Source organism: Leucopleurus acutus (genome assembly GCF_964270905.1).
Source record: "Leucopleurus acutus genome assembly, chromosome: 12".
NCBI classification, from domain to species: Eukaryota; Metazoa; Chordata; class Mammalia; order Artiodactyla; family Delphinidae; genus Leucopleurus; species Leucopleurus acutus.
Window position 1 is genome coordinate 4194466 of NC_139154.1, and position 27033 is coordinate 4221498.

General features: G+C 32.7%; 1 protein-coding gene across 1 annotated transcript in view; it reads right to left on the reverse strand.

Annotated features, from left to right (window-relative positions):
* Positions 1–13257, reverse strand: part of LRRTM4 (leucine rich repeat transmembrane neuronal 4) — a gene marked incomplete at both ends in the record, with an annotated part of 840840 nt that extends 827583 nt beyond the window's left edge. Inside the window, one exon of the mRNA XM_082851723.1 lies at positions 11782–13257. Within this exon, the coding sequence (XP_082707849.1) occupies positions 11782–13257 (1476 nt within the window). The remainder of the gene's footprint in view (positions 1–11781) is intronic.
* Positions 13258–27033: the final 13776 nt, after the last annotated feature.

A 27033-nucleotide genomic window follows, 5' to 3' on the forward strand; every position in this document is an offset into this window, starting at 1 on the left:
GTCAAAAAGTCACTAAGTAATACTTAACATCCATCCTGATAAATGTGTATTTTATAAATGAGACTATAGGTATGAAAAATATGATAAATAAATTTTTACCTAAAACAAAGTATTTTATCCACTACTGTAAACACAGCACTGAGCCCAGTGTTAACAGATACTAATGTAGGTATACAATACATTTTTGTTGAATAAATAAGTGAATGAATAAATAGAATGATAAAATGTACAAAAACACAGGAGACAGTCTGTGTCACAATTAGAAAAAAAAATTTTGCTCCAGATCACCATAATCGTGTAACATTATTCTAGAAGATTCAGACAATACAATATAGAAAAATAAGTAAATAAGAAATGTAGCTATTAGAAAGCTAATACATTTTTTTCTTTACAAAATTATTTTTGAACCAGAAATTTCAAAAAAAATAACAATCTACTGAAATTAAGGACTTGGTCAAAATATTGATAATAATTATACATGCATATATATATGTGTGTGTGTGTGTGTGTGTGTTTATATACATATTAGAATCATAATAAAAAGCAAATCAGCTCATGTTTATCGAGGACGTAAGAAATAGATAATATAAATGGAACTCTATGCCATTTTTATGCCATAACATTTATAGCATTTCTTTTTGATAACTGTAGATATTTCAATTATTTCCAAATGAATTAATCAATCCACATAATCCCAGTCAAAATATTGTGCATGTGTGTATGTTGTATGTGTGAGCACCAGAAAAAAAGAGACAGAGAGAGAAAGATGCGAAATTTTATTTCAAATAAAAACAGTGATGAATGAACAAGACAATTAAAAATATATACGTGGAATTTAGCAGCAGGAGTAAAGACACACATAAAAATTTAAAAATATACTTAAAAACTATAAAAATGTAAACATATGATTCTGATATAAGAATAGAGAATGAACCCATGGGAAGAAGATAGAAAACACAAAAATGATGCAGATATATGAAAATTCTACATTAAAATGGTAAAACACATTTGTCATAATTCTTTAGTGATAAAAAACAAATTAGCTCCATGTTTCACGTGATATACTAAAGGATATTGTAGGTAGATTAAATATAAAAATAAAATTATTGAAGGAGTGATCAAAACATAGTAAATGTTTCCTTGCAGGATGGGAAAGGTCTTTCTAAAAATAAAAGCAATGTAAAAATACATAATGAAAACTAGTATTATTGTTGACACCATGGACTATTTATATACCATATTTCAAAATAAGAAATCCAATAACACAAAATACACAGAAAAAAAATTCTACAGCCTAAAGACATAAATATTAAACACTAAAAAAATTGCCAACTTCTTAAAAAAAAAGATAAATAATGTTGGTGTATATGTGGGAAAATAACTCTTGTACAGTTCATGTGGTAATACAAATAGGTATATATTTTTGAGAGAGTAATTTGGTGACATGAGTTAAATTTAACGTTTTCATTCTTTTGGCTATGAATTTTATCTTATAGGAATCTATCTAGATGAGGAAGCCATTGAAGAAATATTTATAACGTGCAAAAAAGCATCATAAATGTTCAACAAAAAGGGAAGTGTAAGTAAAATATGACACTTTAGGGATGTAATTTCAAAAATAGTATTTTTAAAAGTGACTCTATTCATCACAAAATGTTAACTTTAAAGTAACAGTATACTTTATGTAATCTATGCTACAGTTTTCAATGCTAAATTAATTGTATAAACACCCACATACACATATCTGTGCATATTATTAGATGTAAATGTAGCAGAGTATTTAAAGTATTATCCCTGCGTAGTGAGATTTTTTGATAATTTCTTGCTTATTTTTGTAAATAATCTCATATTTTCAACATTTCCTAAACAAAGCATTCATTTAAAATTAGAAAATAAAAAAAAAATAAGAACATGTCAGGTTAATCCACAAAATTATACTTGTTCATATTTTAGAATAAGATTATCTCTTTGTTTACTATCAATAGAATAATAATAGTTTGACAACATTAATAAAATAGTATATTTGCTTACACAATTGATGACCATGTTCCAATTAATTCTCACTAAGAAACACAATGAGAAAGAGAATGGATGCTATCTTCTTTCTAGGCCAATGATCCTTGCCAATCTTCACATTTTGGAGGAAAACTGTATGCACATTCTCAAGGAAGGTGTTATGCCAAAATTAAAGGGGAAATAGTTGGAATATTCATTTAAAATCATCTCTTAAACTCTAATCATTTGAGAAAAGATAGATAGACCATGAGTGGATAGAGAGCTCAAAGAATTATGAATTGCAAAAAGTCAGAATTTTATATTTACATTTTATATTCTCTTTTCTTTTACATTTCTAGATTGGAGTCTAAGCAGTAATTCTCAAAAACTAAAGAAAATCTGGTTAGAATACTGTGGACCATATTCCAAGATGATAAAATTGATTGACAGCCTGGCAACTGGAGAGGGGAAAGTGATTGAAAAAAGTAAGTTCAGGGTTAATGTCTCTCTTGTCACTCTTCACTGCAGGACAGAATTACAGTGGGAACAGCTACCACTGAATTGGCATCCCTAAATGCAATGTGAAAATTGAGATTCTTGGGTGGCACAGGTCTAGTGCCAAGACAAGATGGGCATGGTTACCATATGGGACAGTAGAGTTAAAGCAGTAATCAATGTAGTTTGATTCAAAAGACACCTATGATGTTTTCTGTTTAACTATGGTGTCCTTTGAAAAAAGTACAGGAGCAGTCTACTAAATTCTTAGTCTGTATAAGTGGAAGACTGCTAGGTCAAGTGGACAGACGTCTAACTTGAATCACAATACATTTACATACAGCTATTTACCAAGGTGACTGTGCACCGGGGAAAGTGAAGTAATCAGACTTTTGTGGATTACTGGGGACATCAACTCTGAAGGGACACTAATCCTGGAGATCCAAAACATCATTGTGGTCCCCTGGTCAGAGTAGAGGCTCATGAAATCAATGGAGTTTTGGTTCAGATCCATTTCACAGTGGGTCTAGTGCATCTGTGACCCCATTATGTGGTTACTTCCCTAATTCTAGAATACATAATTGAAAGAAACATTCATCAGCTGGCAGAATTTCCAATTTGGAATAATTCTGCCTTTGCAATCACAAAGAAAACAACTTACTGTCTTCTCTAGCAATGCTAGCATTTTTCTTTATCTACAGCCTGCTTGTTTTTGTAAAGGACTTGTACCAGTGGTGCCCTCTATTTTACAGCACACGATAATAGTCCATGTGAAAATTTAAATGTATTTCATTTTTAAGTATATCATAAATAATAGGAATTACATAACCATATATTTATGCAAAAATAAGAACTCATATTATATTCAACCAAAATACTATTCACATCAAAGCATTAAACATATGTGTGTGTGTATGTATATACATATACACTAGATAAATATCCGGTTCTTAAAATCACATATTAACTTATTCAATAAGAATACCCTACGTATTATTTGAAAATTCCCACTTGTCATGCATAAACACTTTGGGGAAATTAAAACTGCCTCCATTTGATAAGAAAATGAGCTGAAGGTCAATACTTGATCAGATTGGAAACTTATAAGTTGTTTCTATAACCCATTTCTTCTTTAGAATTAATACCAATAAAATAATTGTAAATGCTGCTTTCTTTGAAACATGAAAAAGTATTCAGCCAAGGAAGTATTTTACAAACCCTGAGGTACTATTTAAATATCAGTGTGTCTGGTACCCAAACTAAATTACAGCTCAGACAAGGGACTGAAAATTCAGGTTTATTATTCACTTTATGAAAAATGTAACCACAACACTTGTTTCTACATCAGGGAGTATTATAACCATCATTATAACTAATAATAACAATGAAAATAATACAGCCACATTGTATTTTGCATTTTTCATTAGACAGTAGGGCTTATGGCTAGTAATAATTTATATTTACACTGAAACTTTTTTATGGAGGAGTTCAGAGTGGTTTCTGAATAGTAGCTCATTAATCATTTCAACAAGTTAGTTGGAAAGTTATTATCCGAGTTCAATAGATGGAAAAATTATATCACAGAAAGGTCAGATATATATTTACTTGTCCAGTATTACAAAAGTAAAGCAAATCTCTGAGACCTCTTTTTCACCCCTTGATCTAACCACTGGATAAATGCAATTTTGGTCCATGTTGTGGTTTGACTATCAACCTAAAGTACTTTAAGGCTGACCTCTCTGCTATTACTTTTACAGACCTATAAACACAGAAGAAAATAACAATATTTCATCTATGGAGACCATACCAAAAAAGATTCAGACATAATTAACTTATATTTCTATTATTTTCTTTTTTTAGTCTTATTAGGAATATTTAACAATAGCTGGTCTCGATTTAAAATAATAAATATCGAATAGTGAAATCCATCATGATCAACTTTATGCTGAAACAAACAACCAATATTTTCAAGGCTTCATTTGCACATAAATGTATTTAATAGGAATCGGTTAAAGGAAACAAGAAATCAACTTTTAATAATTCCTAGCACAGGAAATAATTAGATCTGCAGCAGAAAATGAAAAAAAAAAACTTTCAGTAAATGTGACTTGAGGGAGGAAGGAGGAATTGAAAAAGCAAGCATAGAATTTATACCCAAAGATTGTTTCCTGTTTGTTTCTTTTAATAAAATCAGTATAATTTCAATGATTTATCTGATGATATTTAATTTTAAAAGAAGGCAGCAAAACAGCAATCATTATCTTTTTAAAATGAAAACATACAGTGAAGATGAATTAAGTAGTATTGACTTTCCAAAATAAAACGATTTCAAGTATTTTCCCTCTTTGTATCATTTGGTATTCCAAAATTAGTGTCTATATGGTTTTGCTCTAACATTAAAAATAACCTCAAAATGGAATCAATTCATAACATTATATATTTCTGTTCTGGAATACATTTGCCTACTGAGATGCTAAAAAACAGTGAGTTTTCTTAAAAAAATCCATCTATACTCATTTTAGCTTGTCTGTTTCAAATATTCAAATATATTGTAAAACCTAATACATTTTTTAGTTTTTATAATTCAATGAGATTTGAAGATCCTAACAACTGAAATAGTAGATAAAAATGATAATTATAAATTTGTTTAGGAAGTTTTGTTTTGATATTATAGTTACTCTTTCTTTAAACTTCTCTTTTAAAAATCAAAATGACAAACATGTTTATTGTACCTTACTTTTTTCTACTAGAAGACTTTACATTTTTTTTTAATAAAAGGAAAATCAAAAGAGATGACCCTTCTTGCTAGGTTTAGTTATTACATCTTTACCCCTAACTCTAAAGTCTGAGAATTCAGTGAATATATGAAAGACTGAAATAAAGGAGAGAGAAGCTGTGTGGATGTCCCAAAATTCAGAAAACCATCATGATACATTGAGGCAATGAGAAAAGAAACATAAAGTTATTTTGATGCCATTAATTTTTTTAATGTTTCCTCCAAATATTTATATTTGAGGCAATTTATGGGGACTGGTCAAGTTAGTAAAGAATGGGGTTTATTCAAAACTATAATATATATTAATCTACTATCTGTTTACAACATATATTTCAGTATTTCAGAAATATTTATATGGGATATACGGGTGTTTAATTGTACATGGTTGTTTAAATGTAATTATATTTCAAAGTTACTTTTTTATGTATGTTTAAGAATACCATTTATATAATATTAAAAGATATCTCATTTCCATGTACAGACAATAATGCTAAATATCATAATCTTATTTAGTTATGCACGTGTTTATTGTTTATCTGATATCGAGGCATCAGTTTTATTCAATTTTTTTTTTTTTAGTCAAGGTTGTTCATAATTTTTGGACATGATTTTTTCTGAAAATTTTATATTCTCACCCTTACTTTAACCTTTTATTAATGTGTATTTGCTTTGCTGTCATTTCATTCCCAAACTTTAAAAGTATTATAATGTGTAAGATTTGACTTAAAGTCAAATGTCTTACTTTTAAAGGACACTAATTTCTCTTGATGGTGGAAGCATTATTTTTAAACCACTTAGCAGGAGTATAACTCACATCCTTTATACCTATAGAGCAGTTTCAAGCATATTAAAGCAGTTTATTAAAAAGCCAGTGATTCTGATATCATAGGAAATACTGTGCTTTTTCTCAATCTTCCTTAACTAACAGTTAACATTTTAATGGCTTATGGAGTGCATGAGAAAAATATCCTCACAATTTCTCTTTCATTTTAAGAATATTGAGATATTATTAAACTGACTCAATGAATGGTAGTTTTTTGGGTAATATAAAAAGCAGTTTTAATTTTTAAAACATATTCGGCATCTCTTTTATGCTTTTCACTGATCAAAAGACAGAGTAAATTTTTCAAAACTTCAAAACTGGTGATATACAGGTTGCTAGTGTTTCACTTTGATTTAGTGATTCATGAAACTCTAGAGACATGAAAATTCTGATGAGTCACCAAGTACCCAATGCTAATATTCCCAAGCAACTTCCAAAGCATAGAGCTATCTATAAATGTAATTATTGAGAACTAGAATGACTAGATTTTACTGAATATAGAAAAGTCACAGGATGAAAAATTCTGGAATCATCTAAAGATTACTGGGGTGTGTCAAAAGCTATCCATTCCTAATACCAGAGTCAGACTTCTCAACTTGGGGATTTAGAGAGCAACCAATTATTAAAAACTTGTTCATGAGATGCTAATACAAGCTAATTCTAGAAAAAGGAATTGAACTGTTTATTGTCAGTTTAAAACCTGTCCTAAATTAGCCATGCTGGGCCTTCTTGGCAGCTGTCACTCTTCACCAGTACTATCTGAAGACTAATAAAAATTGTATTCATGAATGAAATTTAGTTGGATCAAATTTAGACCATAGATTTTTTAAAGTCATATTTTAAATGCTTTCAAAATAACTAGTTATTTGGAAGAATTTCGAAGACATATAAGTGTGTGTGTGCGCTCACATGTGTGCATGTGTGTAATATATTTTGCCTTCAAACATAAAGACATTGTATGGCTTTTCACCTGAGCATGTCGCCTTTTAGTAACTCAAGAAGTTCTCTCTCTCCTCATTGACAATGAATATAAATAGCTCAGTTTTTCCTCCACATCCCATCTTGGTTTTGTAGTCCTGGGAATGACCACTAAGATTTTCCAAAGTTGACTATTCTGAGGAATGATTTGAGTTGGGATATATTGCACTAGTTGAATTACACTCATTCAGTGATGGTTCACAGAGAAATGAAATGACTCACCCAAAGTCACAGCAAAAATGGTAATGTGTAGTATAAATTCTGTTTTTTCAAAAACGAACGCTAGACTATCTAGACATAAGATACATATAATTTTAGAGATGATTAAACATTTATTCTTAAGAAGCATTTTCCTAAGTAACAAATTCCAGTAACCATGACCCAAGATTTTATTATTAGTATTTCAAGTGTTCAAAATGAACAAAATATACTTATATTTTCCCTCTATTTCTCTATATGAGCACATACGCTTACTTACATAATACAAACACACACATATACGTACACACACACACACACACACACACAAGCATAAATAGACTTCCTTTAAATACACAAAGTATAGTTTCAATTTTGTAACATTTTAATATGACACAGTAGTAGTCAGCCAACAAAATTAACTTTGTTTTCTACAGCTTTATATTAGTAAAGTGTATTAAACTCAGTGATACTGGGCCTGCTTCACTTAGAATCCTCTTTGAGTATATTATGATTTTTAGTTATTGGAAATTCATTCAGTATACTTCAAAATGTCAATTTCTACAGTGTAGAAAGAAGTTAATATTCCCCTTTAAATCAGTAGTTTGGATATGACCTAATACCTTCAATAAATATAAGTTGTTAGAAATGGTCTATACCACCCACTGCACAGCAGTGAAAGAAATAATATAAGCCCTAAATGACAACCAATTTATTTTTATTTTACTTGACTTTGAAGAGTGTAACCAAAATACTAAATATTTGAAAAATATGTACCTTAGGGTCACCTATATTCCCATTTCCCTAATGACAGCACTATTAGCATTATGAGATCATTAAACTTTATATTTTAATTACTTCTTCTTTAAAACACTCTGAACGTAGGATCTTTTTAGAGACCACTTTCATTCATGTTAAGGTTTTACCAATTTCAATTTTTTTTAATTCAAAAGGCAAACTCTCCTGGCTTATATTCACAATTACTAATTTTATAAAAGTCCTTGCTATTTTCAGCTGATAAAACATATCCTAGAAGAACCAGGTATTCAAAATTTTGTTTTGTATAATCTTTAAGTAAAAATTTGTTATGCAAAATGAAGTAACTTTATAATTCTTATAATTTTTTATGAGCTAAAGCTATCCAAAGTTTCACAAGCTATTTTCAAAAGTAAGTATTTGCAATTTTCTCTGTCAGTGGCACTAAGTTTTAGACAAAGCTGTATCCTTTTGGTTTTAAGTTCTCTTCTCTGAGCACATATTGAGAACAAATTAAATGATTCAGTTCAACCAAGCACACTGATCCACTCAAAGTATGACTGAAATGTATCTATCTATTGGAGTTGTGCCATATATCATATTAATTATTCATAGCTATCTACTCTATCCCTCTTTTATAGATATAAGAAAGTTTTACTGCCTAAATTATTATGATATTCTCCTTCAGATTATTATCATATAATGTGCACTTGGAACTTTAAAATTTTAAATTTATAAAGATCAGAGCCAAAATTATTTACTTTATAAATTGCATGCTAGATGTGTGTGGTGGCTCACAGACATTATTCTAAGGAAGACTGTTAATATTTTTATTTTCTTCTCAAAGGAAATAGACAAAATGAATATTTTAACTATATTTAGATTATGATAATTGAAGGTAACATCAACAATATAAGTGAAATTTTCTATTTAATGTAATTTTTTTCAAGGCACTATCTTAGAAAATTAGCATTTGGTGCTAAGTTTTCTAGTTAAATATTTATGGCTTTATTGGGTAGAGTTGGATGTTTTGAATAAAAAACCTACCTCACAAAAATGTATTATAAATATATTAATGGTTCACTATTTTTCTAAGCTATTGATACGTGAGGTTTCTCAAAACACCACCAGACCTAAACTCTGCATACCTCCACTGTCCTAAAAAGTCATAAACTTGGGCAAATCGATTCTCTCTTTTGGCTTCATTTTGTAGAGAAGTTTTCTCAACAAGAGAAATTTGACTCTGGGGTGACAAAGAAGTAAGGGAAAATTATTGTTTTCATAACAATTTCTAAGAATCTACTTTTCCTTATTTCTTACTTCTATCTGTAACTGTAATACACTGAACATTGATTACATTGACAAAAAGGAGGAGTGGCAGCTACACTTTGTTTCTGTGTATTTGTGTTTCAAAACAAGTTAATATTCATTTAACCCATAGCTTTATTGGACCCCGAGCACTCAGAAGTGGAGTTAATGATCTCAGATGTATAGCCAACCATTTTCTACTTTTTAGGGCATGGAGAGTTTGACTACTTCAGTAGGGCTACCATTTCAACTCAACAGCTTCATTATAACATTTAATTAATTTTTTCATTACTTAATGCTGTAACACCACACCCAACCCCAACAATGTCACTGCAATTTCAGGACCATAAACATCACTCTACAGAACACATATAATATCAAAATGTATTTTTAAACACTTTTTTACAGAATGAAATATGTTTTTATTTTGTTTCTATCATGGTAATGCCTATGGTCTTTAAAGGATAATCTCTGGAATTTAAGATCTCTGGAAAAGTTTTAGAACCACTTGTTCTGAAGTGCTAGCTCTTTAAGAATATTTCTTGGTGATTCTTAGAAATAAAAATCACCATTCTAATATAAACGTTAAGAGAAAATGAATGAATGGGACTGGATTTTCCTTTTCTTTTTATATTACTAGTTTTTAAGAAGATCTCAAAATAGAAGACAAATCTAGAATAAAGCAGGATGAACTTGTTTTACTAATATTCACAAATATTATATAAATGTCAACCTGCAATAGAAACATCAATCCTTGTTAGACTTTTATATAAATTTTTTTATTCTCTTTAATTTTTAAGGGCAATTATTCATACAGCTTTCTTTCAGGAATTTGTCTGGGATTACTTTTCTTATTTTCAATCAAAAAAAAGAGGAGAAAATGAACTCTGCAAAGAATGGCTCCATATTCCAAATTACACTGAGCTGGAGATTACTTCAGACTCAGTGCTTTGTCTGAAAACATTTTCATTAGCATCTGCGTTTAGGATTATGGAAAGATTTGGGAATATATTATCAAAGAGCAATTTATATTTTTCAACTCTTATAACTAGTATTACAAAGGGCAAGGTCTTTAAATTGTCATTAAAACTTTCTTTCGAAAAAGCAGTCATGTAAAATTGGATACTAAGATGACGCAGAGCCAGAACTTTACCTCTCTTTACTAATTTATTCTTGTAACAAGGCCTAGGCAGTCACAGTCTTTGCACTTTTTGATCAACTTTACCAAGTAAAGAATAATTTGCATCCAGTATTACTTATTAACAAGTTGGAAATCTGTGACCATTTTCCTACTCATAAACACATTCCTATATATGACCTTTAAAATTAAATAATCAGACACTGATCCAAACTTATTCTCATGAAAATGAAAATAGTATAACATGAAATGCCTTCATTTGAGGTGATTGTTACAGAAAGGGAAAATACTCAGAACCCAAATCTCTCTCTTTTTATTTATAACTATTTGCATCATTTAGTTTTGGATTAGTTTAACAAGAATACACATTATGTCTTTGGGGATGACAGCAACACTGACAAACAGTCCCTGTTATGTTTGTCATTATGTTATTGCTAAATCATCCACAACATCATGACCTGATTTTAGTTACCAGGGACAAAGCCAAAATGTAGAATTTAAGTTTCATTCTGATTACATACATAAAGCCAGCACTTAAGAAAACTTTTGAAAAGTGATCTACGTCCAGTAATAAAGAAACAAAAAGTAAAAAGGAAAGTAAAGGAGGAAGGAAGAAAAGAAAGAAAGGAAGGGAGAAATAAGGGGAGGAAGGCAGGAAGGTAGGAAGGAAGGAACGGAGGAAAAAATACATCTTTAAACGTCTTAATACAATTACACAATAGGCCTGACATTCTCTATGCTGGTATAATAACTAAATGGCAAGTAACACAGAAACAGTTATCCCTATGAGATCCCTGCTGCATGCTTTAATTAAAACTAAAAAATGTACAACAAAATCAACCCTTGGGTAAATTGCTCTTTGGTTTAAATCTTCATTACCTCCTGGAATTTTGGTAAAGTCACTTTGTTTTTAAATTAAGCTGGCCCCTCCTTCTTTACTTGATTACAAAAGTCAAACAACAAGAACCAGACATAAATTTTAGGATGAAAAGAGTTTTGTGTGTATGTGTGTTTGTAAGTCCAACCCCTGTATACAAACTGTTGAAAAACAGATGTTTTAACATAGTGCTTTATTCCAACTTAATATCATCCTTGAATGAACTTCCTTCAAGTTTCAACCATTTAAGGAAAAAAAAAAAAAGCAGTCAATTTCCTGGTGGTTGTAATTTAATTAAGTAACCTTTCACACTGAACAAAACCCAAAAGCAAAAGGGTCATTACTCTTTCTAGTGATTAGAGATACCTCTAGAGCTTCAAACATTTACCTCTCCTTTCCCACAGTAGAAACGCTTTTAGGAGGATCATGGTTCATACCTCACATTCCCTGGAGCCAGAGATGGTATATGTGCAGGGCCCAGATCCATTAACCGATATATCCATGGTCTCAGAGTTTGTAGGCTTGTAGTCCACATAATACTCCTGTAAAGGGGAATTCATTTGTCTTTCAGACTCTCTGGTCTTTTTCCGCCGCCTCTTCATAATAGAATGTTGCTGAAGTTGTTTCATGCTGGCTGGGTAGCGTTTCCAAGACACATAGATTACCAAGAGGATCATGGCCACCGAAAGAAAGAGAGCCACGCTCCCTGCAATAATTTTGTGAAATGAAACATGCTCATACTCTTGCTCTGTGCCAGGAATCTGAAACCCTGGGGAAGGGCTTGGTGTTTCAAGGGTGGACTGGCTGGGGTCAGATTTTGAGGTTGTCGGTTTAGGGATAATTAAAGGCTTCTGGGGAGTTTGGGGCACAAGCTGTGATTTTTCTGTGTTGACCACCTGGACTTCAGAACAGATATTATATGTTTCCACTGCATCACTAACCTTTTCACCTTGGATATGCTTAGGTCCTGCACATATCATGGTGCTTTCCTTATTTCCTTTAAAATTCTTAAGCCAATAAAATAGAGGACAAATGCTCCGACTGCATTCCCACATATTCCCAGACAAAGTAATGGATATTAATGATATCCACGCATTGACAGTTTCCTGTGAGATGTTGGTAAGCTTGTTGGAATCCAGATTCAATTTTTGCAAATTGGGCAAACATTTAAATGTGCCTGGCTCAATTCCTTGGATATCATTCCCTGATAAATCCAAGTTGTGTAAGGAACTCCAAGTCCATGTCAAGCCTTGGCTAATGGAGCGAATCCTGTTCCATTGTAAGTAAATTGAGCGGAGGTTGAAGAGACGTGGAAAATGAGCAAAGTTGATCTTGGAAAACTGATTGTGCTCCAAGTGGAGCTCTTTTAACTTCAACAGGCCAGCAAAAGCATTTCTGGACAAGCTTCGAAGACGATTATAACCCAAATCCAGAAAGTCGAGATTTCGACAGTCTTGAAAAACTCTGATGGGCACTGTCTTTAATGAGTTAGATCTCAAGTGCAAAATGATGAGTTTCCGAAGGCCTTTAAATTGTTCAGATTGCAATGTCTGAAGCTTATTGTAGGAGAGGTCCAGACTGCGGAGATTGGGAACCGGGTGAAATGTTTTATTGTGCAGATAGGTAATTTTGTTGGAGCTTAGAATTAATTCTTTCAGTCTACGGATCCCTTGAAATGCATCTTCATCCACTGAGCTAATGTAATTATGGTCAAGATAAAGCCATATAAGCTGGTTAAGGCTGGCAAACTGATTGGATTTGAGTTTCTGAATGCTGTTGAACCTTAATGATAAGCCTTGTGATCCTCCAGAAATGTTCTCAGGGATATCTGTGAAAGCATGAGACTCACAGTACACAATTTTGCCATCACATCTGCAGTTCTTTGGGCAAGCTTTCTGAGCCCCCGTGAGCATAACAAGCAGCAGTGTAGGAAGTAGCACTAGCACTACACGCATGCCTCTCAGCTGCGTAATTAAATGGAAACCTACAATATTAAAAGAAGACAAATGCACATTGTAAAGCTATTAATGTAAATCACCACCAGCTTACCAATATCAGGGACATTTCATCTAGTGTAGTAATGCGACAGTTGATTTAAGAACAATGTATTTGACACTTAAAGCTTTATTTTCTTCAGTGTTGCATGTTTGCTATTTAGGTTTCATGTTTTCTTCCTTGATTTCCAAATCGCCACAGTGTCATAGAACTAAGCACAGCTTCCTGAGTTTCAGGAGTTCATACGTGCATCAAACACTGAAAAACACCGAGCCTATCGTATCACATAATGGCGACATTTAATAACATCAGTGTTTGGCTAGTCACTCTATTGAACACCAGTACTAAAAGGAAGAGTACTAAATCTTCTGGTAATGGGAAAAATGTATCTTAGTAAGCCCTGTACTTGTACATCTTTCTTAGTTGAGTAAAGAAGCTGTGATTTGGCAAAGGAGCTTCAGTAAACTGTCAAGGTAACCCAAGTTCTCCTTGCTTGAAATTGCATCCTTATTGCATAATGAGATAACCATATAGGAGCTCTGAAAAAATGTCCCTGGGACCAGTATAAACAGCCAGTGAAGCATGGTATGAAGACTAGTAACAGCAGGAGGTACTCTCAATGTGTTAATAGGCATATATGCTCTCAACATTCAGGAAGCGATTCCTACTGAGGCTCTCCTGCTCAGTGATCACAGGCTCAGTGTCCTAACTACTAATAACACAGAACACTCCAAAGTTATGACTATCAAATTCTTATTAAATATTTGCATAAAATACAAAATAATCTTGGGTAGCACTAGTTTTTTTCTGATATATTTAACACAGTTGGTTTTGCAAATTTGGGGGATAAACAAGCAGAGAAACAGCAGACTATTATTTCCCCCCTATCTCAACCTGTTCAAATTTCTCATGACTTTTTTTTCTCCCCAACCTCCATTAACTTCAGAAAACCTGCAAAGTTGCAATCTTTTGGCACTTATGCTGCATTTCCAAGTCATAGCATGTTAAAGGACTTCTTTCCTCTATCAACAGTAGATTTATTATTTCTTAGCGGTGAGGGGAAAAAAAAGTACCTTGTGCTGCAGTTTCTTTATTAATCTTAAATATTCACGTTTTTAACCAACAGGCAATCAGCCAAATCCCTAATTTAAAAAACAAAACAAACAAACAAACAAAAACTTCTCCTTTTACTGTTAAGAGGTTTTTTTTCTTTTTTCCTTTTTTTTTTTAAAATTTGAAACCCGATCTTGCTCTCTGTCCTCTTGCCAGCTACAGACTCATTGAAATACATTCCAGCTCTCCCAGACAGGAAAAAGGGGTGGGGGGTGGGGGGAGCCAGTCACACTTGAAAAAATAAAACTGGCAAATGACTGCTGGAAATTTGGAAGCTGTGTTCAGGGTACATCTTCAAAGATAAAACAAGCCCTTGTGTGACCTCTGATAAAGTAATGACCCCACCCCTACACACACGCAGTAAAGTGTTAACAATCTTCCTGACAGCAACCAGAAATACAAGCATGGTTAATATTATCAAGAAATAGAAGGAAACATAACATTTATCTCACGCTCAATTCCCAAGCCAGGATACGCATTCGGAAGAGACAGTCTGAAAAATATTTCTCCAGTCTGTTTAAGTCCATGTTATGCATTTACAGTTTAAAAAAACGAGAAAAAGGAAAATGATCTAAAAATATAATAGCAACTATAGTGAGTCAACTGGCAAACTCCGAGGCTGCCGCTTTTTGCCTGTTTTCCCGTCTTTTATCAGCTAATGCCACGACTGAGAATATGAAGCCAAGAGGATCAGCTTTACTAAGAAGGAAACAACAAAAGTTCACTTACCCATCCTTTGTCATCCAAAACGGTTCCCCCCTCTCTCAGCTTTCTTCTTGTTTGGTCTCACGTGTTGAAACCACCACCACCTTCATGATACAGTGCGGCTGTCATTCACACCATTCTGATCCCACATGTCAGCTAGTAGCCCCATACAAACTTCCCCAGAGGGGACAGACAAAAAATATATATATATACATATAGGAAAAAAAAAAAATCAGCACGTAGTGGGATGGGGGCAGGGAGAAGGAAGCAGTTGGGGGGTGGGGGAGGGCCTCTAGGCTCTGAGCATCATTGTGTAATTCACCAGAGACCCATCAGCAGTAATTGGCAATCTGTGCAAAAGAGCTACAGCCCATCTCGAAGGTAACCAACTTCTCTGTAAAAAGAGAGGAAAAAAAAGAAAAAGAAAAAGAAAATCTTCAGAATACCTGGCATTCCTTATTGTGCTGGCTTTTGCCATTCCCAGATAAAGCAAATCATCCTCTGGATTTTCAGTTCTTCAAGCAAGTAGGCCTCCTGTGCTGTATGAGACCCCAGTTTAAAAGCTATGCAGGCTAGGTTTATCCATTTAGCTGGTCAGGTTTAAAGTGTTTTGTAGCTGTGCTGAGAGGCAGGCCTTGTCTAATTCAGAAGGCTTTCCAGAGACTGATGTTGCTCAGAGCTTGTTGGTGCTAATGCTTGAGTTTGTGATACACTGAGTGCCCTCCGCTGGAGAAAACAGATTGCACATTAAAGACAGGAACAAGTGAGCCTGTCAGTGGTGTGCAGCCTTCCCTCTCTCAGAAAGGGAAATTAAAGGCACAGGATCACTTTTTTTTCTCCGATAATATATGTTATGAAATGTTTATGCCAAAGAGTTCCATTCAGTGATTTCAAATATTAAGTAAAATACTGCATCTCTAAATATTATTCAATTAGTAGTTTTTAAAGTTTCCTTGACCTGATTTTTTTCTACATGTATCACAGGGGATATATGTTTTTTAACAACAGAAATAATTTCAGTTTTATTTTTGTTGATGTTGTTTTGTTTTATTTACAGAGTTTTAAGCAAACCACAAAGAGAAGCAGTCTTTTTTAGTAGAATTATGTTTATTTTCATTCGATAACTGAATTCAGCCTGTTCAATGTCCATATTTCCATTACTCTCTTGATGGGTCATATGGACAGAGTGCTCAACAGGTATAAACAGCCCAAACTGAACCTCATTAGCCATATATGCAGAATTCTAATGCATTAGCCAGGAATAAATAGAGACCTTTCCCTTGAGAATAAAGTCATACTCAAGGAAAAATATCACGTTTAAAGATAGTTACATTAAAAAAATTTAGGTCTAACTTTTAAATTCCCAACTTTTGATAATAAAATATATTCTGCAGTTTTGCACATTTATTGAGGAGTCTAGATCATTACTTTCAAAAGTGCACATTTATGGCCTAAAACAGTCATCTTTAAATACTATATTACCAAATGTGCATGTAACTAAGAGAGACAACGTTAGGTAAGAGAATTCCTGCTTCACATCCTTATTGCAATCACTGTCTTTAAAACTCATTTACTTTTTTTTTTTTTTTTTGCTGTATGCGGGCCTCTCACTGCTTTGGCCTCTCCCGCTGCGGAGCACAGGCTCTGGACGTGCAGGCTCAGCGGCCAAGACTCAGGGGCCCAGCCGCTCCGCGGCATGTGGGACCTTCCCAGACCAGGGCACGAACCCGTGTCCCCTGCATTGGAAGGCAGGCAGACTCCCAACCAGTGCACCACCAGGGAAGCCCTCATTTACATTTTAATTCAAGGTTTTTCCTATGCAAGTCAGTTATCATAATGGGCAATTCCAGAAAAACAAAAGCATGTGAGTTCTACATCATTGGTGTATTTCTCTAATTTTTGCAGAATATCCTCAGAATTAGAAGGGATAAAATGATATAATACCCAAAATATGTATTTTTTTTAAATGACACACTTTCCTTAACTTGTACTAAACTTTTAAAATAATTGTATAACTCATTACCTCCATTTTGTTTCTTTTCTTATTTATTCCATAATCTTCTGGGAGATTTTTTTTGGAACAATCTAGAATAATGACCCAATACAATACAGAGAGAGACTGCTAGATAAGTGTGCTAACCTAATTTAGCAGGTGTTGGAAGCATAACTGAATTTTACATAAGCATGTAGGATTACTGTGGATCATTGGAAATGGATATTTTTAGAAATAGTCATTGATTTCAGATTGTCTACCAAAATATTAATAAGTAAGGGGGGTTATCATGTGAATAATATATATTATTTAATTCAGATTTATGAGTAAGCAATATCAGGCAATTGCTTAATTACAAGGATTTCTCAAGGAACAAATAAATCCTTTTCTCATTAACTGATACCTAAATTTCTACTTTAGAAAGTATACCTTTGGTTTAAGGCTTAATACTTATTAAATGCAAATGAACACCAAAAGAGATTAATGAAAAGTATATACCTTTCTAAGGAAATTAACATAAATGATACACATATAATTTGTTTATAGTATTGTGGTTTACATAGAAATAAAAACCCCACCTAAATATTCAATGATAGAGGATTAGTTCAGGAAAGTTAATATATTCATGAACTAGAACACATACTGCCATTGAAATTAAAATGGTTTGTATTTGCTGAGAGGGAATGAGGAGCACAATGTATAAAGCAAGAATAGGAGGGGCGGAGAACACAGGTACTAATAATTATAGGGAGTCTATATCTGTACATATTTTTATGTGCATGGGCACAAAATAAAGCAGATTTTCCTGGGAAATTAATTTTGGGTGTACTTCATTTCATTGTTTATGATTTTTTCATTTATTTGTAGCTTCTATTTTTTTTAATATAATGAATATGTGGTACCTGAGATGTTTATATATGTATGTGTATGTTTGAATGAAAGACATGAGAACAGTTTTGATAGTAGATTGGAAAAATCTCATGGTGTTACCCACATTTATGGCATAATAACCAGCTAAAATTCAAATTTTGTTTGAAGTACTAAGATCTAATATACGTGTATTCTAAAGGAAATACTAGACCATACACAGAATTTATAAAGAATCTTGTCAAAAATCAGTTACAGTTCTCCTGAACACACTATAAGGACATTAAAGGGTAGAGAGAGCTGAGAGTAACAAAGGATATTGTGTGGAGGATTTCTTTGGAAAGAGCTGTCCCTGTATTACCACATGTGCATATGCATAAGACACACACACATAAACACACACACACACACATCCCCTCACCCAAAAGAAGGTGGAGGGCATGTCAGCTCCTCAGCTTAATTGTAGTGCAAGGGGCTTCTTCAGGCAACTTGAAGAGCTTGATATGTCTTTCCCACAGTGAGCCCAGAACTATAGAATGGAATCTGGCTCCTGTCTGAGAAATCCAGAAGATAAAAAATGGGTTTGCCAGAGCAAAGAAGAGTTAATTTAGTGTTGGGATTGGCTTTCACTTTCAGATTTTGTCTAGATAAAAATATGTACAGGTGTTTTCCATGAAAGAGAGGTGGGTTATGAGACAGAGAGAGAGAGGGGGAAAGTTCAAGCCATTTTAAATCCTGGTGATACCCACAACAGAATGAATCTGTGTAAGTGCATTATCCAAACAACACACAGATAAACAAAAAACAAATAGAAACCAATCAAGTTTGGAATGGTACCAGACATATGAAGAAAAAAATGTGTCATCCTTGTCATGGGAATAATAGCCTCTTAATGAGGTTATTAAGGATCTATCAATGTGTCCGTGAGAAAGATAAATATTTTTGACTTCTGCTAGGCCCAGAGATCCAAAAAAACCTTTTTACAATTGTACCAGTCAACCAAAAAGTTTCCTGGGAAGGTCAGAAACAGCAATAAGTAAGTGTGGGAGGAGGTGAGCAAGAATGAGAGAAGCTGACTTCACGTCCTCATGTTTCCTAGGTAGCAGATGGCCCATCTGCAACTGGTCCTCCAGGGGAACAGGGGGAGAATGCTTAAGCTTTATATGAAATAATAGGTATTAATTAATATGATGGACAATATTTTCACTTACTAAATTGAGACATTATGAACTAAGGATGTAATAGGAATTTTTGTTACCTCAAAGAGAATTCACTAACCTCCCTTTGATAATTTTAAATCGACCATGGTAGGAGTATTTACACAAAGGAAATCCACAAAAGCTAAAATTTAAGGCATGATCTATTGTTTTGTTGTGTCTAGTATTAAGAAATTGATGGAGGAAATGTTAGTATTACAGATTAATCTTAAAAGTACACTGTATCTGTAGCCACTTAATTACAAATAGCACAAAAATTGAGATATATACTTCCAGTATTTGAAAACTATTAGCTGATTGAGCAAAGAAATCACTCATGCCATTGCCAAGCAAAATGCCAACATATGTCTATATTATTTCACTTTTGTCTTACTCATTAATGTATCAGATGTATTCATGTTGGACACATGTCCCCCCGACACACACACACACACACACACACACACACACACACACACAGACACACATTGAAAATGTTTAGAAATAATTTACTCATCAAGACACATTTTAATTATGTACATAATTCAGTTTCAACCTGAAGAGGAACATTGAATCACCTTTTTCAAAATGAATGACCTCTTCTTCTTTTTCAGTTTACTCATTGTAATTTAATAGTACCTCATTTCTGATAGTAGTGATAATTACTTACTTGTTAAAATTTTAAAGAAAAATAACATCTTATTATATGTGTTCGGCTGAATTTAGGAATCTTAAGGTCCATACTTAAAGCCTTTAATCTCAGTGTGTAAATCATGATAATATTCACATTATTAATATAGACACAGCAAAAATTGTACTAAAATACAGATACATAAAAATGGACTATTTCTGTCTTATTTTATTAACCAGTGAACTAACATATCAAAAGAGAAAAATATATTGATAATCTATGATAGGATATTAATGAGTAGATAATGATAATGTAAAACATGATAATGTAAAACATGATAAAACATGTGGCAATTGGACATTAAGCCAATAAAAACTAAAATGAGAATATAATTTATAGGTTATGATAAATGTTAGTAAATGATAAAGTATGTTATGAAGCAGAATAATGGGTGATAGTTTGCATTAGAGAATTGGGAAAGGAATCTTTAAAAATAATCTTTTATGGGCTTTCAAGTAAAATACTCTCATTCATTTGTGGGATAAATAAATTATCATAGTTTAGACTAAATGAATGAGAGGAGTGAACTCGGCAAAAATTAAGGACAACAGAGAAGAACACAACATAGAAAACAAGAAAATAGGTTAGGAAGAGGTAAATGCTTGTCTTTGTTTGACTAAATAATAGGAAAAAACAAGCAGACAATAGAAATAGACTCACAGATAATTCAATAGTGGAGTTACCAGACACAGACTTAAAAATAATTGTCGTTACTATCTTAAAAAAATAGATCACAAGATGGGGGATTTCAGTAGCTCAATGAAACTTGTAAATGAGAATCAAATCAAAATTATAAAACTAAAAACAGAATGGAAGTTATTGAAATTAATAACTCTATAGATATATTTAAATGGAAATTGGGCAGAACAGAATGGAAGATTACATAGAGAACTAGATAACACAATAGAATGGGAAATTTAGTTTAGGGACTTTCAAATATATATATATATATATATTTTTCACCATCACCCATAGAAAATAATATATTTTACTGAATTAAAAATACCTTTCATAAAGCAATATTTCTCTGATATATATATTTTTTAATTTTTACTATATAATATACTGATATTGTACTTAATTGACTTCTCTGTATATGGTTTAAACAACATTGACATGAACATACAAATATATAAACTAAAGTTAAGGTAAGCTTAGTAGCCTTTTCAAAATTTCATAAATAGTTAACATTAGAGCTTTGAACAGAACTCAGTGCAGGTGCTATTACATTGTGTTTTTTACATAACACGAGCATTTTGTCTGTTATAGGAGTAGTGGCAACATTCATTGGAAGTTCCATTACCAAGGTGTAACTTTGGCTCAATTAATTATTATTGTTTATCTCCAAAGTCTGTTGTTTTTATACAATTTGAGGTGATATAAGAAACCACACCAAAAGAGCTGACAAATTCTTGTGTGAAAATGCAAAACTTAGCTTCAGTGAAAATTTTAAGAAAATGAAAACAATACATCAAGACTTTGTTTCCATAGGATATTTAAACTGCTTACACTATAGATGGGGTAACAAGATATCAGAAATTCAGAAAGTCAGATGGGAAAATGTATAAAATATATATCCCTACTAGGAAAAGAAATACAAGTTAAGCCACATACAGACTATCAGATATTATATTTTAAATTATATTTGCACATGTTTTTATGTATGTTGTAAAACCTGTATCTATAGTATAAATTGGAATAATTATTTTTTCATATACTTAGCAGTATCAAGATCCATAGAAACAAAAGTTACTAGCCTTTAACCTAATGCTTCCATTCTAAGATGTCTTAAAATAATAGAATACAATATTCAAACATATGCATTGCAATATTATTAGAAAGAAAATGAAAAATGTCACAAAATAAACCTAAAAAAGAGAATATTTTATTGAACATGACACATTAATCAATAAAATATTTGTACCCAATAAATATGAAAGTAATTTTTATGATTAAAGTGAAATGGTATTCATCTTACTGATTACAACCATGCAAAAAAATCTACTCTAATACCCCCAAAAGAGTGAAGGTAACACAGAAAAAAAAAGAATTGATGAATTTATAACTTTTTGATAATTTCTCTATGGCTATAATTCTCTTCCTGCAATACATATGAATCAGAAGGATAGAAGATGGCTCCAGATGGGTGTTGATTTCACCCTAAATTATGACAAGTTAATTTCAGGTATCAGTCAAATTTCTGACTTTATTATTGAAAGATCTGGGATACTTTGTAAATGATTTTAAACTGTCTTTCCTGACTACAAAATTACATCCAATCAGACATCCATTGCAGGATACTGACTGATTATAGTAGGTATTTTACAATCTAACAACGTTTCGTATCTGAACCATGCTGATAAATCTCTTTACCCTTTGTATCTCATGTTTATCTTCTATAAGGAAGGGGATGACAACATAAATTTGGAAAGTAGAGATATTTTGAAAGTTAAGTAAATAATGATAGCAAAACATTTAAAGACCTATAAAATGTTTAGTTCTGCTGTAATATTTCCAGTAGAATTCATGCCTATATAGCTGGTAAAAATTATATTAAGTACTAGTGTTTATTATTTTCTGCACATTGTCCTGACATACCTAGCAACTAAATTTTGGTAATTTTCATCATATCGCTGTTGTTGATTTGGTTTTGGCCTTCTACAAAGTGTGTTTTATCATATCTTCCATAAAAAAATTTTTATAATCATGCATGAGACAGTTATATTCATTGTCATCAAGTCAGTGTGCTCATATTTGTGTATGGTCCTCTGTGAAGTACTATACAGACACTTTTGAATGAAATAGCTCATCCAGATATTTTATATCAATTACTTCATGAAGCTTTAAAAGACACCACCAATCAATATTATTTTTGTTTCTGCCGCACTGGTATATTTTTTCAAATGAAAGCAAAACAGTGTATTAGCAATAACATGATTATTGAAGTAAAAAGGATTTGCATTTCAACGCAGCACTATTAGCTGTTTCTCTACGTATTGAGTACTTTTTGAGTATGTACTGTTTCAGTGAGCAAATAAAGAGCTCTGTGTAGCTGGATTAATAAAAAAATAAGTTAAAGTATCAGTAAGTTAAGCAGTCCTACTCTAGTCCCTTATCTGTAAAATGGAAATAATAGGATAATAGTATATAATTGCTAAAGATGTTTTGAGTATTAAGTGTATATATCTCCATATCATTATCCATATATTGATAGGTATAGCAATATATTTGTATTTAATTAATGCATGTTCAGTGTTTTCCCTGATAGATTTAATGATATTCAACTGAGCCTGTGTGTATATATTTTGTATTTTTCACTATCAACTATTTTCTTGAAAGAGAAAATAGGCTTTGTACTTCTTTTTTTATTGACTGTCATTGCCAGTACATTAATAGACCTGCTCAAGTCTTCACTCAAACATATCTTATTGCACTGGCAATAACACCAAGGGGGCCTCTGTTATCGTCCAGATTAAACTATAAACCAGCAAAGTAACCTTAGTAGTATTAAAATTTCGCTAAATATTTTTTTCCCCATCAACTCTAAGGGAAGGCATCAGATTGCTTTAGGTGTTAACAGTCTCTGATTAATTACATAATAACTATATTAAAGCAAACAAATAATAGGTTATAAATATTAGGAAAATTCAACGGAATATTTGGTCATCTTGCTTCCTTGCAAACTCTGACAACATTAGATCTATCCTGGACTATTCTACAGCCCCTAAAATGTCCTCCATCCATATCATGTGTTACATAAAATAAAAAGAAAATGTCTGAGAATAACTTTTTAGTTAATTAGATAAGATCTTAAACTGCCACCTGCCCAGATAAAAGTCTTTTATAAATCAATTTATGACTTCACAAGTTAACCCTTTATTTCTAAACAAAGAAAATCTTGAAACTGAAAAAAATGTCTTAAGTATATCCCAAATGTAAATTCTCTTTATTTGTAGCGTATAGAGCCCAATTGGGAGAAAAAATGTAAAAGCTGAGTTTATATGTAACAGTTTGCAGCAAGTTCAGAGTTATTATTGCATTTATTCAGGGAAGCAAGATATATGTTTATGCTACAAGGTCCCCAAATGACCCTGAGGCACTCTCATCTAAAGCAGGAGTCATGAAATTAATAGTGACAATAGCAATAGAACAGAATGAACATGCTTTAGCAGCTTAGAATAGATTTCTCTCCATTCTGTAGGTGTATAAGTAAGGAGGCGTCAGGAACTAAGATGTTTATCACTGCAATTTCTATACCCTCTGGGTTTAATGATTAACACATAATTAGAATGTAAAGAAAAAGTATCTAAATAGTACTCTGAAACACATGTCCCTCAGAAAATACTCTGTACTAGGAACACTGATTTCTCAAATATATGTGAGTATGCACACACACACACACAGACACACTGTTTTTTGCATGTTTTTACTTTCAAATTACTGCCCATGAAAATACAGTTGTATTTAAAACAATTTTCCAATAGAAAATTCTCACATCGTATTTATAATTGGCCATTGCAGTAATGAAAAACTCCAAAAGAAACCGAATGTCTCTAGAAATTAACAGAGGAAAATGCAAGGGTCTGCCACAGTTTGGCAGGAGTCTAGGGTTCTGGTGTTATCCAGATACCAGTTATGAAAATATGACTTTGGCCTAGTTATTTAAAAACTCAAGACCTTGGTTTTCACATCTGTATATAGTCTTATAAATTTTAATATATTTAATACAGGTAATGGCAAAAATGAATAGGTATTAATAGGTTAAAACATGTGGACTTGGAAACTTCTACAGGCTAGCTAAAGCATATTTCCAGGGGATCATGAACTGAATTTAAATTTAAAAGAGAGGTTTTATTTCAGGGGGTTGTGGTTTTCAATTATAGTGGAAGCAAAACAGACTCCCCACTCTGAGGAGGTAAGTACCTAACTTCAGCATGAGATAAAAAGAGACATGAGACATGAGAGATGTAAGAGCTTGTTTCAGAGGACAAATGGGCTGGGGAGACATAGTATGCTCTATACCTCAACACAGAGGCTGGAACACCAAAGATGCCTTGTTCCATCCATTCAGATATGTGACCCTAGGGTTCAACTGAAGTACAGCTGACAGAGGAGGGGTACAGAAAGTCAGCCTTCATCACCCTGTGATAAACTCCATAGTCATACATCAGAGTTGATAGCAATCATCATAATGAAAACAACAATTAACATCTATGTAACCCTTAGAGTTGTAGCCACACCCTCAGCCTCTGGACTGGCTCATTGCAAGCTGTTCTAGACCAGTTGCTCTTGAGAATGTCAGGAACTGTAAATCCCCACAGTCTTGGAAGTAGTCTTAGTCATAACCAGGTTTGACTTTTACTCTAAACTAAAGTTGTACGGACAGTGACTAATCTGCAGAGCTAAATTAGGCAACAAACTCACTCTGAGCCAAGAAGAGTGTGGGAGCTGTAATCTCTGGGCATTTCCGTTCTGATAACACTTTTGTGTGGGCTGAGATGTCCTGCAAAGGGATGATGGAGAATACCGAACTATGTTGAAGAATGGCTGACTATATTTCTAGGTCCTTCAAAGAATGGTATCATTCGCATAAAAACTGAACTGAGTGATGGAGGTCGTACTGATGGAAGGCTGGTGGGCTAAGGGCAATTGGAATTTCCATCATACATTTGTTTTTAACAACCAATTGACCTAAAGGAAAAATTAGAACACCTAGAAGAAATTTATCTTTTTGCTCTCAAGTTCTGTAATTCTCTCTCCAGCCACATATTTTACAAATGCAATTCACTGACTACAAGATGGACTAGAAAAGGTAAGAATATGTTATTCCATGATGAATCATTTATTATGACTTGCTTAGCCTTGTGACATTAGAAATGGGAGTACAAATAAATATGATATATATCCAATTTCTAGGAATTTCTGGCTTTCTGAAAGAAATAATGCCCATATTTTAAGAGATAGATTAAAATAATACTTAAATAATGCTTAAAAACTTACAGGTATTAAAATTATTAAACAAGGAGGTGGCTCTGATGCCTTAACAGCCTGTGTAAGCAAACTGAAACTAAGCCATAATCAATGCAGTCAAATTCGAGAATAAGAAACTTAGGAAGAATCAGTCACAAACAGCTAGCCAGCTTTCCCAAATAATGCAGCCTTAAACTTGAAGCCAATCAAACAATTTCCTCATTTTGCTTCCATGACTTCTCTGTAAAAATATCTCCCCTGTCTCCTGCCAGTGGAGTGCTCCTAACAACTCCTGGTTTGATGTTGCCTGATTTGAATTGATGTTATGTGCAAATAAGCTCTTGAAATTTTTAATGTGCTTCAGTTTATTTTTTAACACAATGCATTACAAAGAAGTGTGATGAAACTAAGTACTGAAAGTGTAGAATAGAATGTGGTGAATTACTCCTGTGACCCATGCAGCTTTTGACAGAGAACAAATTTGTAAGGCTGGAAGCCATTTGTCTGTTAATAGAAGTGTCAGCAAAATTCTTGTAATTCGAGTCTTCTTAGACTGTATAACAATTCAATCCTTACTTACACTATACTTTTAGGTCAAACTGTGAGTTAATCATGGCACTGAGAACATCTATGAGCTTTAATTTGTCAAATTCTTATCCAATATTAACTTGTAATTTGAGTAATGAGGTTTTTGCATCATACTGCTTTTCATATCAGTATAGACATAATGATGTGACTATATATTGCATGATGTATAAAGACATGTATATTATTATAACTCTACAAAAAACATGGATATTATTTAAATAACTCACATCATGCACTGACTGTAATTTTCAAAGCCTGACAACTATGAGAAGATTGCTGAATTAAGCAATATTTGGTGTCTTAATGTCATAGCTGTTTTTTGCACACATAACCAATATGTAAAATCCATGCATAAATCTTAGAGTAAAGGAGTCTTGCATAATAAAGAGATACTATGTTCGATATGTCCATTGCAACACAAAATTGTATATTATCAGGATTCAGTTTTTACTTTTTAATACCTGCACACTCATGACATTATTTCTACTTGCATGATTTAGCAAACTGTTCCTTGGAGAAAATGTTGGAACTAATGAAGCTTATTTTATTATTAATTTGTGACTTGTGGTTG